Source organism: Miniopterus schreibersii (assembly GCF_964146895.1).
Source record: "Miniopterus schreibersii genome assembly, chromosome: 17".
Classification (NCBI taxonomy): Eukaryota; Metazoa; Chordata; class Mammalia; order Chiroptera; family Miniopteridae; genus Miniopterus; species Miniopterus schreibersii.
Window position 1 is genome coordinate 5,877,530 of NC_138117.1, and position 19,091 is coordinate 5,896,620.

Here is a 19,091-nt window from a genome sequence, read left to right on the forward strand (position 1 = left end):
CAATCTTCATGTTGCATAAGAACCGTTCTGTGCTCACACAGACTATTTGGCATTTTTTATTCTGTATTTTTGGTGAAATATGTTGGAAACCTTATTAACTTTTTATAGTATGTGATTTTTGTATGGTTCTTAAACTGCTTTAATATTACCCACAATGTCCTACCAAAATATATGGCAGGTAGGCAGAATAATCTTAATGTAAATATGCTGAGCCCAAGAAAAATGACCACAGACTCCCTAAGCATGTATTTTCATCAGTGCATGTGACATAGCATTATGCCTTCTTGTTTATGAACAATTTCAGAGAACGTACTTTTTCCTTATTTGCAACCTACTTCTCCCAGAGCTTTTTTAACACATATGATTACTTTCCTGTTATTTGATTAGCACCATATGATTGACAATGATTTTTTTATCCTCACAGAGGGTTTTGTAAGTTTCTGTGGGCTAACTCTGTATGTTAGATGATAGTGCAGATCACTGTATTATTTCTTTGTTTCTGTGGGCAACATAGAGATATATTAAATCATTGTCATGTCAGAGTATATCAGAGAAATATTTCTTTCACATCTCTTCTAACCCCATATGCCTTAGCATGCTACAGATAATCTGTTTTCTCTAGCTTATTTTAATATATTTTATTTATCATAAGTGATTAGCTGTTTCAGCAAGATGTATCTAATTGTGGACTTTATTATATTTATCTGAACCAGGAATCCTTGCTTCCTGAGTCTGAGTATTCCTATATTTCATCAATTCTAGAAAACACTCAGCCATTATTTCTTTAATATTGTCCCTTTTTCTTTCTCTCTATTCTCATTTTGTAATGGCAGTTAAATATGCCAGACTTGCCTCTTTAACTTTCATTAAACTTCCCATTTCAAAATTTACTTTATTAAATTCCTGGAGTTTTCTCAAATCTAAATTCTAGTTTACCAATTTTTCTTAAGAAAATCTAAAGTACTATTTATCCATCTATTATATATTTAAGTTTAGTAACTATATTTTTCATTTCTGGAAGTTCTACTTAGTTTTCAAATGTGTTTTGCCTTTTTTGATAGCACTTTGGTGTGTTTTTTCTTGTTTTTATTGTATCCTATATATCTTTAATAGTTTTAAACAAATTTGTTTTATTGTCCATATGTGGTCATTTCATTATCAGAAATTCTCAGTAAAGAATTTGATAATTGGGTTGAATTCTTCTCTTGCTAATAAAGAATAATTTTTTTGTGGGTATATGAAGGAGTCTATGAGTAGGAGCATATCTTCAGTGGTCCTTGTCTCTGAGTGTCCTTGTCAGTTTGAAGAAACATTTTCCAGAGAGGATTTGCATCCATTTCTGATAGATGCCTCAGGGTTATCCAAGGACTATTGCCATTTTATAGAAATAACTCAGAATGGGGTATTTTTCAACCAACATAAGCAATATAAGTTAGAGCTATGAAACATACATGAAGGATTACCCATTATTTTTTTATATTTCCTAGGGAGATCTCTGTTTTTTTCAACAAGTTCTCTTGCCAAGAGAGGCTAACTTCCCCGCTCTTCCCTGTTTCTGATGGCAGATATTTTTCTAACCCTTTAAGGGCCCCAGGTGTAGACAGGCAGCTCGTTTCAAAACCCTTCCTGTCAGTGATGTAAGAATTAGCCTGTGGTCTCAACATGGCCATTAAAACCCTATTCCCTTGGTTTACTGAGAGTGGCCTTGAAGTCATTAATGTCAGTTAGTACTTTGAGTTTTGCTTCTCTCTTTTGTTATTTTAAATCCTGGAATATTATCTAGTAAAATATTGGCAGAATTTAATTCTTGTTATAGTTAATTTTTGTTACTTTTTTCTTTAGAATTCATCCTTGAAAATATTTGAATCTAAGAAAAAAAGATTTTAAAAATGTGTATCATTGCTTCAAATACTGACCAGAGAATGACACAGAAGTTAACACTGTATACCAGAAGAGTTACAGTTTTATAGGACTGCTGACTTCTTAAATTTTTCTTTTTACTTCTAAGGTCGTCAGTCTTTCATATGTGTGTAATTGATTTAATTCATCACATAACAGAGAAAAAGTTATGGAAAGTATTAGATATGGAAAAGCACTTTTTTTATTAGTACTTTAGACAATGTTTGCTCCTATTTGGTTCCCTGCCATATTTCCCATTTTAAGGTATTTTTTAATAAAAGGTATATTTTAGAACTCCCCTTTGAGAGCACCTCACATGGTACATGCTTCTCACATTGATCGTTTTATGGAATTTGAGCTATTAGGCTATAATTATGGTGTCTCTTAGGAGCTCAGCATTTTTTCTCTATTCACAGATTTTATTACTTCTTCCTATTCCTCTCTATTCACCAGCTCTCTTAATTCTTTAAAATTGACTTTCTTGAAATCCAATACTTATGTGTCACAGAACCAGATGACCCGATTGTCTTTTCTGGCCGACACCATATAGAGCACTGCCCGTTGCGAAGTTCAACAAAAGATACCAGTGCTCTCAAGACTCCTCTGCTGGGAAAGCCCATAGAAGGACTTGAGTTTATCTGGGCTTTTTCGTGAGATGTATGCCAGTCTCTGATCTCAGCTTGATCATTTTATGATATAAAGGAATGACAGAAACATATTTATGAGGAACGTAAATTAATGGTTCCAGGGAACTTTTGAGGTATGGCTCGCTAGTAAAACATAAAATTATATTATTATTTCATAAAATGAGAACTAAGAACATGACTAGTAGCCCTGAAGATCTGTACTGGCACAAGCTTTGGTTTCTCAATGATGTTTTCTAATTTTATCTTCTACCATGTATACAATACTTCCTTTGAAATTATTAGCAACTTTTAATGTACAATAGAAATATGCTAAATAACAGATTAAAAGTGAGAATGTATAAAGAAGATGTTAAATAGAGGCCAAATACTGCTCTGGTATCAACTTGCCTCCCACTGGGTGGCCTTAGCCTAGCCACTGACCCTCCTTTTCTTCTAGGTGATGTGGGGCTAATAATGCTCCTCACTTTGCATACAGGGTCTTTGTGAAGCAGCATTTAGTACCAAAGTCAGAAAAGCCGCTTCACAAACTTTAAAGGCATAATAGTCAATGAACTCAGGTGGTTCTCAGAGCTTAAAAAAAGAGGTCAAAGGTTAAGAGGATATGCTGTGAACCTAGTGAGACTGTTAAGATAGCATTTGTCAACTAGAAGGTCAGAAATATTAAAAATAAGAAATTAAAAGTTATCACAAAACAGTGAGATTATTATGGGTAACAAAAATGATACTCAGCTATTTGTAGAAAAAAAAAGAATTAAAAACAAAGTAATATTTTGAAAGATTCTAGGATGTGTGTAATAGGAAATGATTGATTACATCTGAATTTCTCAGTCATTTTTTTGATATCCTTTATAAATCTGAAGTTAAGTACTGAAGTTAAGTACTGAACTATGACTATAAAATATATAAATAGGCACTTCCAAAATAATGTGATTTTGTCATACATGTTGTAGTACAAAGACTTGTACAAATTTAATGAAACTAATTTAACGAAATGGCTAACAATTCTGTACTTTATTTTTTAGTATACGGCGACATCAAGAAAGAAGAGCAATCATGACTCCCATTTTAACAGATTTTTCTGTCCGAATAACTGGAGCACCTGCCATCATTTTCACCAAAATAATTTCTTCAGAAAATATGCATACTGAGGTTAGAGCATAATTTCGGTCTCACTTTAGTCTAAGTAATGGAGCAGCTTCTCTTCGTATGTTAAGGGGTTTCATATTTTCAGTGCCGAATAACTAATTAGCTTGTTAACAGTTACTGTTGCAGCTATTATTGAGCACTTTCTACTACTGTTCACTTACTGCTTTTATGTAATAACTCATTTAATCCTCTTAATAATCCTATTTGCTTCTCCTATTATCCTCATTTTATAAATGGGAAAACAGAACCTAAAAAGACTAACCTAAATCACTTGTCCAAATTTTCACAAGCAGTAAGTAGCCGAGCATGGTATGAACCCAACCTGTCTGGCTTCAGACTATACACAACCTGTACAACCTCTTTCCAATAAAAGCAACAAGAATACAGATAATGTAGAGTTCTTACGAGGATTCCCTTACATAGATTTAGTTTTCACAGTAGCCTTATGAGTTAGATATTATTAGTATCCATATTTTATGGGTGAGGAAACTGAGAGCAAAAGAGATTAAGTTACTTGATCATGTTATTAGTCAATTATTGTGGGATCCAGGTTTCAAGTGTGATTACTATGTGTCAGTGACTTCGTGCCTAGAGTAGAAATGTAATAATAATGTGATTCATTATAACTTAAAAAAGCTCTTCATAGGACAAATTTTCCAAAAATGTATATGGAACCACAAAACCCCTGAATGGCCTCAGCAATCTTGAGAAGGAAGAACAAAGTTGGAGGTATCATACTAGCTGACATCAGACTATACTACAAGGCCATGGTAATCAAAGCAGCATGGTATTGGCACAAGAACAGGCATATAGATCAATGGAACAGAGTAGAGAGCGCAGAAATAAACCCACACCTTTATGGTCAATTAATATTTTACATAGGAGGCAAGAACTTACAGTGGGGTAAAGATAGTCTGTTTGATAAATAGTGTTGGGAAAATTGGACAGGTACATGCAAACAATGAAACTAGACCACCAACTTACACCATACACAAGAATAAACTCAAAATGAATTAAAGACTTAAATGTAAGTCACAAAACCATAAAAATCCTAGAAAAAAACATAGGCAGTAAAATCTTGGACATTTCTCCTAGCAGTATTTTTTCTGATATACCTCCTTGGGCAAGGGAAACAAGAAAAAAATAAACATGGGACCAAATCAAACTAAAATGTTTTTGTACAGCAAAGGAGACCATCAACAAAACAAAAAGACAACCCATTGAATGGGAGAACATATTTGCCAGTGATACGTCAGGGGTTAACCTCCAAAATGTATAAAGAACTCATACAGCTCAACACCAAAAAAACAATCCAATCCACTTCTCCAAAGAGGACATACAGATGCCAGTAGACATATGAAAAGATGGACAACATCACTAATCATCAGAGAGATGCAAATTAAAACCACAATGAGATAGCACCTCACCCCTGTCAGAATGGCCACCATCAATTAATCAGCAAACAAGTGCTAGCAAGGGTGTGGAGGAAAGGGAACTCTCATGCACTGTTGGTGGGAATGCAGACTGGTGCAATACGAAATTTCCTTAAAAAAATTAAAAATGGAACTGCCTTATGACCCAGTGAATCACTTCTGGGTATATATCCAAAGAAACCCGAAACACTAATTCAAAAGAATGTATGCCCCTATGTTCTTTACAGCATTATTTACAGTAGCTAAGATATGGAAGCAGCCCAAGTGCCCATCAGTAGATGAGTGGATAAAAAAGTTGTGGGACATATATATTATTCAGCCACAAAAAAGAATGAAATCTTACCATTTATGACAACATGGTTGGACCTAAAGGGTATTATGCTAAGTGAAATAAGTCAGAAAGACAAATAGTATATGATTTCACTTACATGTGGAATCTAAAGAACAAAATAAGTGAACAAAATTGAAAGAGACTCATATATAGGGTGTCCAAAAAATGTATACACACACTTTGAATAATTATAAAGGCAGTGTTTATTAATATACATTTCATTTTCAAAATGGAGCTATCAGCTGTTAAAGTGTGTATACATTTTTGGGGTACACCCTGTATACAGAGAACAGACTGATGGGTTGCCAGAGGGGAGGGGTGTTGAGGGACTGGGTGAAAAAAGTTAAGGGATTAAGAAGTACAAGTTGGTAGGTACAATGGAGATGTGAAGTACAGCACAGGGGATATAGTCAATAATAGTAATAACTATGTATGTGCCAGGTGGTTACTAGAAAAAGTGGGCAGAACATTTTGTGAAGTGTAAAATTATCTGACCACTGTGCTGTACACCTGAAACTAATACAAAGTAATATTGAATGTAAACTATAATAAAAAAGAAAACAAAGTTCATCATAGGAATTTGTTATATTAGACACTATAAATTTTTCCATCAGTTACAGGCAGTTGTTATGAAAACTTCAGAAAAATTAGGTACAAATTAAATATAGTAATCCAAGCTATTACAACTTTACACTCCTTCCCTAAATTTTTTAAAAACAATATTTTGTATATGATATCTTATTTGATGCTTATAATAGCCCTATAGGGAAAGTTAGGTTAGGTTAGGTATAGAATCTTAATATCCACAGAAGTTATATAAAAATTAAATCTACTAATATCTTACACTTAGTAGCACAATTGGTTTAAAATGCATGAATATATTCCTTTTCATCATTGCCTGAGGAATAAAATAAGAATTCTGACTATGATGAATAAACACAAGGAACTTGTGGGGGAAAAGTTTTTTAACCAAAAAAAAAGGGATACTCGTTTCCGACAGGCTGCTCCTTGTGCCTTCATTAGACCTGCTCCGAGCTGGTCCGTTTGCATTTGGACCAGTCACAGGTCTCCTTAAATCCATCCCCTTGGATGACACTAATACGGAGAAGGTTGTTGGACGTCTCCACGCATTTGAACGTTGGCCACATGCCTTCATGACAAGAGACAGGACTTCTGCTTGTTAAGTGAAGCTTCTGGGTTGTTTTTTGTTCCTGCCTGCCTTCTCTGAACGGTTTTCCAGCCGCGAATGTTGAAGTGACTCAGTGCTGCAGAGCAGCACCAGTCAAGTAGTGGACATCTGCCTACTGCAGCCAAGAGTTGAGCAGTTTGAAGTTAAATTAATTAGTCTAGCTATTTTTGGCCTCAGCTCTGTCTTTTGTTATAAATCATTTGGAATGTATCCTTTGGAGAGTACTCAGACCATACCGCTTGACTGTAATTGCCCGCCTCCAACTGCCTGTTCACATCTGTCTGCTCCAGCAGACTGTAGCCTCCTCAGGAGCAGGCTACGCTTCCAGGTCAGCCTTAGCCTTTGTGATAGTCCCAGCACCCCGTGTAGTGCTGGTCATTAGGGGGTGCTGAGTAAATGTTTGTTGGTTTGAGTGAATGAACAAGACTGTGCTAAAGAATTCTATCATCACTTATTGAAACAATGATAGTAGCTTGAGATCTGAAAAAGCCAAGTGTATATGAAATGGTGAAAAATCCTTACTGTTAGTTTGTTGCCCTAAAACTAGCACACAGCCTGGCTCACAGCAGGCCCTCATAAATGTTTATTAAATTAATCCATTAGATTGTGTCCAGCGGCTGTGCTCGCCATTGCTGCTATTCTCATCAACAAGTGAACTTGAGTCCCATGAGAATTCATCAACGTAGTAAAGGTCAAATAAGTAAGAATGATGAATTATCGTTTAATGGCTATCACGTTTCTTTATCTGTATTCAACCTTTTTTCCCTTCAGGAGGTTTTGGTGTGTGGCCATTCCTTGGAAGTGAACATAACCACAAACCTGGATTTCTTCCTGAGCGTGGCCCAAGTTCAACTCTTACATCAGTTAATAGTAGCAAATATGACTGGACTGGAACCGTCGAGCAAGGCCACAGAGGTAACTGTTACCTGATTTTGATTAGGCATGCTGCGTTTGTGCCAACTGTACATTCATAATAGAAAAACTAAGTTAAATGCTTTCTGCTAATTATTCTATACTTAATTTTATTCAAAATGTGGTCATAAATCATTTTGGATTAGTATTCTTTACTTTTGAAACTTGTTTGGTCTCCTTTCCTATCATTTATCATGCATCTTTGCAAAATTGCTGTGGCCTAGCCTCAGAAAAGCCTCAGTTAAAAACATGATTTTATGACCCTGCTGCAGTTTTAAAGTACAATGCAAGAAATCTGGGTGTCGTTTTTTACTTGCTCGGCTGCATTAAAGGGGCAGGGCCTCTTTTGGAAGTGAACTCTGTAGGAGTGCCATGGGAGTATCTTCAGTAAAGAACTTCCAAAGCGTCCGTTTCCCATGCTCAGCGAAGAATGGACACAATCAGAAAGCTGAACGTCTGCCTAGAGTGTGAGCTCTGATCTGGCGTTCATTGGAAGCCTGCACTGTAACCACAAAGCATGTCCGCCTGGAACAAAGAAAGCTGCTTGTTAGATGCTTCCCAAGATATGTTTGCTTTGCTTTTGTTTCCATACTTCTATGATCATATCTGTGCTCAGCGTAAATCGTCTATAAAGACTCAAGTGAAGAAACCGCTTATCTGTGAAAAAGACATTATTTTTGTCATGAGTTATGCAGGAGGCTCTAAGTTCTGTTTATTCGGGAGGAAGTGGAGGAAGAAGTATCACTGAGGGCCACTTGGTGCGAGGCCGTGTGCCAGGCGTTCCACCTAAGTGAGCTTGCGTATCTTCAGGCGCGTTACCCCAGCCCCCGGGAGGTAAAGGGGCATCGTCACCACTCTGCAGAGGATTTGGGGCTCAGGGACAGTGGGTAACCTACAGGTATCACACCTATGGCAGGAAAGGTGGGTCTGAGATGAATGTTGGTCTTTTAAGTTTGTGTCCTTTACATTCTGCCACAGTTCATATATACTGGAACTGTGACATCAGTCTCTCTGAGTCGTCTGTATTTAAAAAAAAACTTTTGCAAATGATAAAGGTTTTAACTTTCATAAATGGAGGTTCTGCGACTAGATCATTTTTTTACCACCTGTGATTTCTGTTTAGCTGAACCAGCTAGATGTAGTCTCCAAAATACTGACATTTCTCAATATATGTTAGACAATCCACGAGAAAATAATCGTATGACATGAAAATAAGCAGAGCAAAAAGTATTTCCCCCTGGCACTTTCAGTGAAGGGCTTGAAGCAAGCTAGTTAGGAAGCAGTATTTTACATTCCATATTATTTGTGCCAATTTTATGAATGCCTCACATCAGTGAAATCTAACTCATAGATTACTGGTGTGTTTAAGGAATTTATACAACTTGGCAAATCAATTCTTAACTATTTACGTATCTATTTGTAATGCCTATTAGTAGGACCTAATTTCAGTAAGTAAAGGGACACTCAGATCAGCAACAATGCTTACCTGAATGTTGAGTGTCCCTCACAGTTCCATAAATGAACTGGGTGTTGTTGCTGTTTTAAAAATGTGTCTGCAGCCCTTTGTGTCTTCTTGGAGATAATGTTAAAAGTACAGAAAATAGCCCGGCCAGTGTGGCTCAGCAGTTAAGCATTGACCTATGATCCAGGAGATCGAGGTTTGATTCCTGGCCAGGGCACATGCCCGGGTTGTGGGCACGATCCCCAGTGGGGGGCGTGCAGGAGGCAGCTGATCAGTGACTCTCATCATTGATGTTTCTGTCTGTCTCTATCCCTCTCCCTGAAATCAATAAAAATATATATATTTTTTAAAAGTACAGACAGTATACCGAAATACAGTACAGACAATACACTGAAAAGTGGGTGAAATTGTAAATTGTATTTTATGTGCATTTTACCACAATTTAAAAAGAAAACAAGTATAGGCTCTAATGAGGGAGAACATTTGGCCCTGGCCCGGCCTCAGTGAGGTATGTCTGTGAAAATTTTCAATATTAAAAAAAGACCTTCAGTGAAATAGAAGAATACTTTTCTATTCATAAATGATTAGCACAGCCCACATTCGATAGTTTAAGACCATAAAGATGTATTAGCTACATGGAATACACTGCTTATAATAAGTCACAATATATTTTGAAAGACTTGGTGACCTTTAGAACAACTACACTACCATAATTTTTAAAATTCTTTTTGAGCCCTTGCCCGGCGCCTCAGTGAGTTGAAGTGTCATCCATGCACCAAAAGGTTTTGGGTTTGATTCCTAGTCAGGGCACATATCTATATACCTAGGTTTCGGGTTCCATCCCCAGTTGGGGTGGCTATAGGAGGCGACCAGTCAATGTTTCTCTCTCACGGTGATGTTCCTCTCTCTCTCCCCCTATTACCCTCTCACTAAAATCAATAAAAACATATCCTCAGGTGAGAATAAAAAAGTTCCTTTTGAGAATTAAAGGAATAGGAAAATCGAATATGGCTGAGTTATTAGGGAAGCGAAAAAAGGGGTATGGGTTTGTTAAAAATGTGCATCATGGCATTATGAACAATTACTATTTCATCAAAATGATGGGTTAGTAATGGAAATCCCATTGATCAGGACTCCAGAAAGAACCCTGTGAATTACAGACAAGTAAATGTAATTTCTGTTCTAAGGACACACTGATGGATGGTGTTAATATTTTTAGATAGTCTTTGACAAGGTTCCATTTGAAAGGTTAATTTTAAAACTTATTCAAGAATGTGGTAGGGGATTTTTGTTAGTAGAGGAAACATATCCAAACTTTAGACAAGGGGGAAGAAAGTGGACAAATTTTTGGAAATAGAAGTGAAAACAGTAAAACATTCTGAGGATTATTGCAAGAACCAGTTTTAATTTTAATTATATGAGCAACTAACTCCTGATGAAACTTTCACGTTCATAACTAAAAGAGGAAGTACTTTAGGTAATAAATGACCAGCTGATGGTTTAGGCAGATTGCCTCCAACATTGATCAAAACTTTTCCAATATTTTTGCTCTGAAAACTGGACTCTAGCTGGGGTGAGGCTGTGGTGATTGATACAGTTGGCTGACCCTCTCGAAGACGCTTTCCCTCTTACAAGATGGTCTTGGTCCCATAAAGTCCCACTTATATAAAAGTAGTTGTTCATGATATAATCATAACTCTATGCAATAAGAACAAAGAGGGAGGTAGTTTAGTTACATGTACCAATGTATTTTCTGTCTTTATATTCTTGTTTTTCCTGAAGTTAACAATTACCATATTTTTTTATTTGCTCAATTTTTCCCCACCCAAATCTCTACTTCTCTCTTTTTCTCTGCCCTCACCCAACTCCTACCAGAGAGTCTACATAATGCACGGAAATTTAACTTTCCACACTTTGAAACTTAAATATAGTGTCACGTCTGTTTTTTCCCCATGGAACTAGTTCCCTACAGTCCTCTATGCCTTCTCCATTCTGCATTGGTAGTTCTGCAGACCTGCTGCACACTCAGCACAAAGAGCCAGAGGAGAGAAGATCGATTTTTTTAGGTTAATGTAAATAGAGAAATTGTAAGGTAACAAGTAAGTAAGGGTTTTTTTCTATGCATATAATTTATTAAAATGCCAGTATTTTAATCTTACCTTTTAAAAATTTTAACTATTTGAATCTCTATACAGAAACAGTATAATAATATAAAAATATTGTAATAGGGTTTATTATACGTGCCTAATACAATATACTTGGGTGTTTTTATAGTTTGCCATAAAACAGAATATGGTATGTTAGAGTCTTTTGCTATGAACTGTGATGGAGTATATGCCATATGGAGCAGTGGTAGAGATTGTTGGGTTTTGTTCTTGGTTTTTTGGTGTTATTATTACTATTTTATTATTACTATTTTAGATCCAAAATAATCCACTTTGGAGTTGTGCTATATTTGAGGAATGGAAATTCTTGCTTTTTAGTTGGCGGTAAAAAATTCTTGCGTGGCACAGTTGACCAACCTAAGGATTGCTAGGAATAGTTGGAACTAAGAACCTGAGAATGAAGAGGTTAAGGGACTATGAGTGGTGGAGTAGTAGCAGATGTTTTTTGAAATAGAACTTTAGGTAAGATGAGGGAAATGGAGGCAACCTACGCCCTGTGAACTCGTGTGAGTGCAGGTAGGTCTGTCTGAAAGCAGGGACGGAGACTGGTACAGGAGAGGTTGCAGATGTTCTGGTCTGCCTCCATGCTTTCTATCTTAAGGTAGGCATGAATGGGAAGGGCCATGTCAGTGGCTATAAATTTCTGTATTTAGAACGGGAATTGTGAATTTTGAGTGATGTAGATATTGTGACTTTCCATCACTGTTGCTGTGCTGAGTATTTCATTACCTTCAGAGGCACCTGGTTTGACTACTTGTAACCGGGCAATAAACACAGGCTCCAATAAAATGTGGATTCAGGCAGAGACTTAAATGGACAAGAGGGCCTGTGAGGAAATACCTTAATATCTTAAAATCTAGCCCTGGAAAAGATATTAAGTATTTTACTGCTTATCCTCTCCAAGGGAAGGACTTCTTAGGTACATTGAACTATTACACTTGTCTCAATTTTAGTAGGTCTTGTAAATGTTAAAAATAGTGTAATTTTCTCCTGATAAACAAGCTTATACTTCGAAGCATGTCATAGTTGCCTCAAGGTAGATGCTAAACATCAAGAACATAGTAAAAATTTTAATTTTCCAGCTATGCTAATGTTTATTCCATATAGACTTCTTGACCAGAAATCCAGTGACTGCATTAAGTTTTGTTAAGAGGCTATTAAATTTTCTGTCCTAGTCTTGGTCAGGATTCACTGAGGGGCAGATATGCTGACTATAGACTGAGAGAGGTATGAAAAATAAGTACACTGTGGCCCTTGCCCTGCAGCATTTTATAATCTGGTTGAGAAATAAAACATAGACAAATGAATTTATAAGTAAGAACTCAGAGCAGTAGATGAAGAGTGATAAATGTGCTCTATAGAAAATTAGTGCTCCAAGAACTATTTAGAATTGGAAGAGAAGACTTTAGGCTGAGGTGATCAGAGATGTAGCTTCATGGAGAAGTTGGAATTGAACAGGCAAAAAAAAGTGACCTATTTATTTACTCAATAAATATTGAACCCTTCCTGTGAGTCAAACACTATTATGGATGCTAGGAGGTCAGTATTATACCAAAGAGATAAAGTTTCTTTTTTCATAGTCTAGTGTTCATATATCTAGTGTTCATCTATTTAGTGAGGAAGATAGACAATAATAAAACCCAGAGAAAATGATAAAACCCAGAGACAGTGCTGAGTGCAACATAGAATTTGACACTGAATAAATGCTTGCTCTATGAATTAATAAATGGATTCCTTAACGCACAGATATTCCTACTTCTGTTCATTGAAATAGAAAAGATAAGATGTATACATATACTTCAAAAGAACTGGAAGAAATGGATGCTTTACTGTATCTTTTATGGAGACAGGTTGGGGACATATTGTGGAGGGCTTTAAACACTGGGCTGAAGCGTGTTAGGCAAGTAGCCGTAGAGAGCAGTGAAGTGCATTGCACTAGACAAGGGCTTCACCAGGTGCTCTTCACAGCTCAGGTCCATTTTAGACGGAACCCGTCAGATGAACTCACGTTGATAGTAGGTATATCTTGAAACATAGTTACATTTCCTCTATTCTAATATAATAGAATATATTATATTCAGTACAGTATCCCATTATTTCAGTTAGGATTGAAATATCTGTAGCATGTATCACCCATTGTTTCCTACAATACTTTAAAAAAAGAAGAATGCAGTTTTAAAATGGACTGGAGAAGGGCGAGAGGACTTAGCATGGCCCCGAGTGGGCTGCTTGGCTGCAGTAATTACTCGTGTTCCTGAGTGGCAAGCAATCATCTTATTAAGCCTACTTACCGAGGTAGCACGGAAGGAGTACCACATGCTCATTTTCGAATCAATGTTTTAGAGTAAATAAAACTTTTGTAGCAAAATCGAAACCATATTCTAGGGCAGAGGGTGCAACCACATCATGGGGGCTGAGGGGCCCTTTGATCCGCACCCCGCACACCCTGGGGAGGGGACAGTCTCTAGGACTAATTGAGCGTCTCTTCCTTCGCCTTCCTCCCTCCTCCACGTAACCGCTTGGATTTAGGCATTTCCTTAGCTTTCCTTTCCTTTCAGCTCTGGTAATGACTCACTTGGTGACCTGTCCCACGCATACTTAGTACCTGTTTTTATACCCTCTTTTTGATAGCTAAAAATTATGTTTTTAAGTAAAATTTTATTTACATGAAGCTTATTTTAGCCATCATAAAATACACAGTACTTAGTCGCTGTTTCTTTAAGTTTCTAAAGTAATAGATATTCCCACCAAAGTAAGGTTTTATTTCCCCAGACTTTCTGCTGTTATTTATTGTATTTGGCTTCTCTACAACTATCTAAAGGATCACAAACTACATGAGGCACTAAGCCCTGCCGTCCGTGAGGCATGATAGAGTTGCCTTTTAAAACATTGCCATCAAGCTGGCCAGAACAGGTACATCTTCATCTCTGGTCAGCTCCTGTCCTTTCAGGACTCCTGTCCCCTGTCATCTGTTCTCCCCAGGCCTCCTCCATCTGTTCTTCGAGGCTTGTTTGTTTTTCATTACAATGGCTTTATTAACTCAGAATGTCGCGATGGCACCGTGCACTTCGGTGCCGTCTCATAAGTCTTCAGTTTGCCAGCCTGCCTTATTCACACATCCTTGTAGTCTACTTGCTATAGTCAAGCACACTTTTAAATTGCTTATTTCTAGAACTTTGGCTCTTCATCAAAGGTTTTCTGCAGCCAATGACTAAAAGTCCTCTGACAGAGTATAGAGGTACATAAAATAAACACTGAAGCCTAAACCAAATAGTCTTCTTGCTACACTTTTTAAGATTCCTGGTACTCAGCAAATGTGCCAGAGGTGCTTTCCACCTTTCTTTCTGAAAATTGGCCCATTCGGTGATGCCCCTTTGGAAGACACAAAAGTCCACTGGGAATTGTGATTTCCGTGAATGTCAGAGTGTCTGCTGCTGAGGCACTTCCCGGAATCTGTAACTGGTAACGCTGGGTGGGTGCTCGCCGTGCAGGTGGGCTGAGTGTTTCATGGAGGTAAACTGCCTTAGTTCTCATAAGAACCCTTTGAGTCGGGGGCTTTTTCCCTCAGAGTGCACAGATATGGAAACTGAATCTCCCAAAAGTTCCATAGCTTGCCCAAGTTTACAAAGCTTATAAGCATCAAAGGCCCCCCCCCCCCCGAGAATGTTCTGGTTAAAAGAGCTGCTGGAGGTAGAACAGTGGCCTAACTAGTACGCATGTGGTGGTTTAGGGAGAATTAAACAAAAGTTAATATAAATATAATTGTTCTCATATAAAATCTACCTTCTCTTGTATGGCAGTGGTAAGCCATTGAGGGGTCTAAAACGAGAGCATGACGCGGTCAGATTCACATTTGGAATAGGGGCAGATCATTAGGTAGGAAGGCCCTGGAAGCTGCAGCAGTTAAATCCAGAAAATCAGAGCCTGAACTGAAGCACTGTTTCAGGGAAGCAGAGGAGGAAAACCAGTAATGAGCCAACTCTTCATTGGCTTGGGAGGATGTCTGCAGGGAGGAAAGCCCTGGGCATATAGAGGCTAAGTAATTCATTATCCTTTCTGAGTAGATACACAGCTGAGCTGGTTCACGTCTGCACGTGTTGCAGGGAAGACAGTGCTCCGGGTCATCCTTCCCCAGCCGCTCTCAACGGCTGGCAGAGGGCAGGGACTCTCCTGCCGCAGTACACTTGGTTGTAGGCCTCAGTTGTCACTGCATTCGAGAGGCTTCCCGCACTTGGCACCTTCTTCACCTCTTGACCAGCTCAGTAGTTCATTTATGCCCCCAAATAAAAAATGTCGTCTGGACTGTTCCCTTTTTTAAAGGTTCAAGAGAGGGTTATTATCTATTTGTTTCTTGATTTTATCTTTAAATGTGGACAAGAATGTTAAATGTCAGTGGGAAGTATTTAAATGTAAGAGAGGCGGAAATATATTGGAATGAGAAGGGAAAATCAGGAGTGTAACGTTCCTGAAATAGTGCGAAAATAATATCCCATGGATAAAAGCAGAGGGCTTGACGTTAGGGCGAAGGACACTTCTTCTAATGTATCAGAAGGGAAAAATGAGAGTGGCCCCCGATCTAAGTAGGTTTAAGAGTTTAGGGATAGGGAGTTGAGGAGGCGCCACTTGATGATTTCTTATTCCATGAAATCTGGTGCAAGAACATCTATTAAGGAATGGTACAGGGCTTAAGGGCTTGAGGAAACTGCTTATTCTACCTAAATTTACTTTTTTTAACCTATTAAGTATAGTTTGGAATCTGCAAAGATGCACACAAATAATGGTAAAATATAAAGATTTCCAAAAAGTAAGGCCAGAGGAACAAAAACAACATAAATTCAGGCTACAAGTCCTGAACCTCAGACCTGGCTCTTAACTTCCTGGCTGCCAAACCAAAAGGGAGAACCAGATACTAAGAAGTTGCTCGAAGGTTTCACTGATTTTTAGAATATATAGGTCTTTTTAAATAATTTTTTATTTTAGTATCATTTTAGATTTACAGAAAAGTTGCCAAAATAGAATAGAAAGTTCTCATATGCCCTGCACTCCATTTTCCCAATAATTAACATTTTACATTGAATTCAGCACATTTGTCACCACTGATGAACCAATATTGATACATAATATTAGCTAAAGTCTATATTTTGATTTCCTTACTTTTCACAGAGAACATTGTACTAATGTCCTTTTTCTGCTCTGGGATCCCATCGAGGATACTCTCCATTGCATTTAGTTGTTGTGTTTTATAGGTTTCTCTAGACTATGACAGCTCCTTGTTCTTGCTGACTGTAACAGTTTTGAGGAGTAACCTGTCAGGTATTTTTAGAATGTTCTTTAATTTGTATTTGTCTGATGTTGAGTGGGGAGTATCTACATAAATCATTTGGAGTTCTTCTGTTCAGGATAATTGTCTATTCTCCATTTAAGATATATATTATAAATAGAATGGATGTGCCTTTAACACTCAAAAATTATAAAAATCAGTTAATAGTATGGATTGCGACTGTAGCTAATCCCTTCTAGGCCAGGCATTTCTGTGGTCCCTTGGAGCTTTAGTATCTTCCTCTGCAACCTGAGAGATTTGGACTCTGCTAGTTGGCCTTCACCTCCCTTTCTAGTCTTTCATTGGGGTTTTTGATGACCTGAGAGAAAGCCCAAGACTGACCTCCAGTGGTAATCCGTGCTGCTGTCCAAGAAATAAATGCCTGTTGGTTGACTTGAGATAAGTTGGAACAACCAGATAGTTAAGAAAAAGCAACACTCACAGCAAGGCCGTTTCTAACTTATTTATTATTTATTGGTAGTTAATAACAAGCCTCAACTTCTCTGTGATATGACTACAGGTGTTTCTTTCAAGAAGTGACCCAAAATATCTTTTTTTCTACTCTTCTGAAATTTGAGCTCTTGGGAAGAAAAGAAACTCCCCATCATTATATAGAGATAAGTCTAATTTTGGATATAACCATTTCGTACATGTCTCTTCTGCTTCAGTGATTTCCTCTTAACAGTTCAGTAGAATTTTTCGAAGTCATTAATTTGGATGTATACCATAGGGGAAATTCCTCTGATAATATTTCTAGCTTTCTCCAGGGGATGGGTCTAGGTTTTCTGGGATCTGAAGTTGGTCCCTTTTAAAAAGAATGCAAGTTACAAATATAAAGTTAGGTTCAAGGCCTTGAAAAAATGTCCAATGCAGGCAAGAGGCTTTGAAGCTAAAATTTCATATTAACTTAACAGTAAATCTCCCTCAACCAGTCTTGGATGAAAACTGACATTACCACTACCTTAGTTTCCTATTGCTGCTGTAACCCATTACCACAAATTTAATGGCTTACAGCAGCATAAGTGTGTTATCTCTAATTTCTTTAGGTCAGAAACCTGATACAAGTATTTCACTTGACTAAAATCCAGATTTGAGATGTGAGCAGAGCTCTGTATGTTTCTGGAGGTCTCAGGGAAGAATCCATTTCCTCGCCTTTTCTGGCTTCTAGAAGGCACTTGCATTCCATGGCTCATGGTCCCCTCCCTCCATCTTCAGTGCCAGCGACTGTGGGTCAGGTCCTCCCTGCATCACATCTCTATGGCCTTTATTCTGTCATTACATCTCTAACCACAGCAAGGAACAGCTTTGAAGAACTCATGTGACTGACCTGAGCAGGGAGGGCTTAGTGCCTGCAAAAAAATGAAACTAGAACGCCTTCATACACCATACACAAAAATAAACTCAAAATGGTTTAAAGGCTTAAATGTTAGGAGGAAAACAATGCAGAAAATCTCTAGAAGAAAAGATTGGCTGCTTGCTGAAATTTTCAGGGAACCTAGGCGATCAGGGCCGTGGAGAAGACTGGTCCACCCTTTTCTCAAATCATGGTGAAATAAAATAGACAGGCTTTGTCAGAGCAGCAAAGGAGGGAATGATCCTGCTTAAAGAAAAAGCTAAGGAAGCCCTGGATGAAAGCCAAAGATGAAAACAGTGCTAACCTACAATTAAGGAACAAAGAAGCGAGAGGGAAGTACTAGACGGAGATGTGGGAAAAGAAGCGTTGAAAGAAATCGTAGAATAGCAACAAGAACCCCTAACCAAACAAACGGAGTCAGAATGTTACGCATTTAAGTAAAGCTGCCCAGACTGGGTCTGCTGAAGGAAAGTAGAGTGCAGGGCAAGAGAACTAAACTGGTGGTGGTGATGAACGAACGCGGTGAAGACGGTGCAACGGGACCAGGAGAGCGGGGAAGAAACCAAGGACCGGCGGCAGAGCAGGAAGTTGCGCCGGAGACCAGTAGCTCAGTGAGCAAGTCTGCATCCTAACTAGGCTCTCAGCTGCGTTTCTCTGGAGGCTTTAAAAAAGAAAACCGAATTAGGTCCACTTAAATGTCCGCCTGCCAGAAAGGAAAATGTCCTGTTGTTTAGCTTGTCTTTTTTTGTTATCCAAGTGCGGGTTTTTTGTTTTTTTACAGTTCGATGTTATTTCAGATTATTCAAATATCAAAAGAAAGAGTCTTGTGGTAAATTTCCTTTGTAATATGAGAATGTATTAGTACAAGTTAATAAAATATTTACGATACAAAAAGAGGAAAAATAAGAGCTCACGAGATTAGATTGGGCCCACCCAGGTAACCCACCGTAATTTTCCTATTCACGACCTGCCGCCTTGATCGCTTCTGGGGATTAGAGTGTGGACATCTCCAGGGGGCCGCTATCCTGCCTGACACAGCGACATAGGAGTGTGGTCTCTGTCTTCTTTCCGCTTGATGATAATGACCAATGACATTGTCTTACTGACTCACAAAGCCAGCATTAAACTACCTAGGTCGGACACATCTAGGCATCTCGCCCAGAGTCACGAACAACACAGACATGTACAGTTCTCACTGGGATGGGGAGAGAGTTGTTTGGAAATATCCTAGGT

The 19,091-nt window shown here is 38.0% G+C and overlaps 1 protein-coding gene across 4 annotated transcripts in view; it reads left to right on the top strand.

The window, feature by feature from the left end:
- Positions 1-19,091, top strand: part of VPS13B (vacuolar protein sorting 13 homolog B) — a 454,815-nt gene that overhangs the window by 263,432 nt on the left and 172,292 nt on the right. For all 4 annotated transcript variants that reach the window (XM_081116977.1, XM_081116974.1, XM_081116975.1 and 1 more), the window contains exons 32-33: positions 3,569-3,695; positions 7,417-7,560. In XM_081116977.1, coding sequence (XP_080973103.1) covers positions 3,569-3,695; positions 7,417-7,560 — 271 coding nt within the window. The remainder of the gene's footprint in view (positions 1-3,568; positions 3,696-7,416; positions 7,561-19,091) is intronic.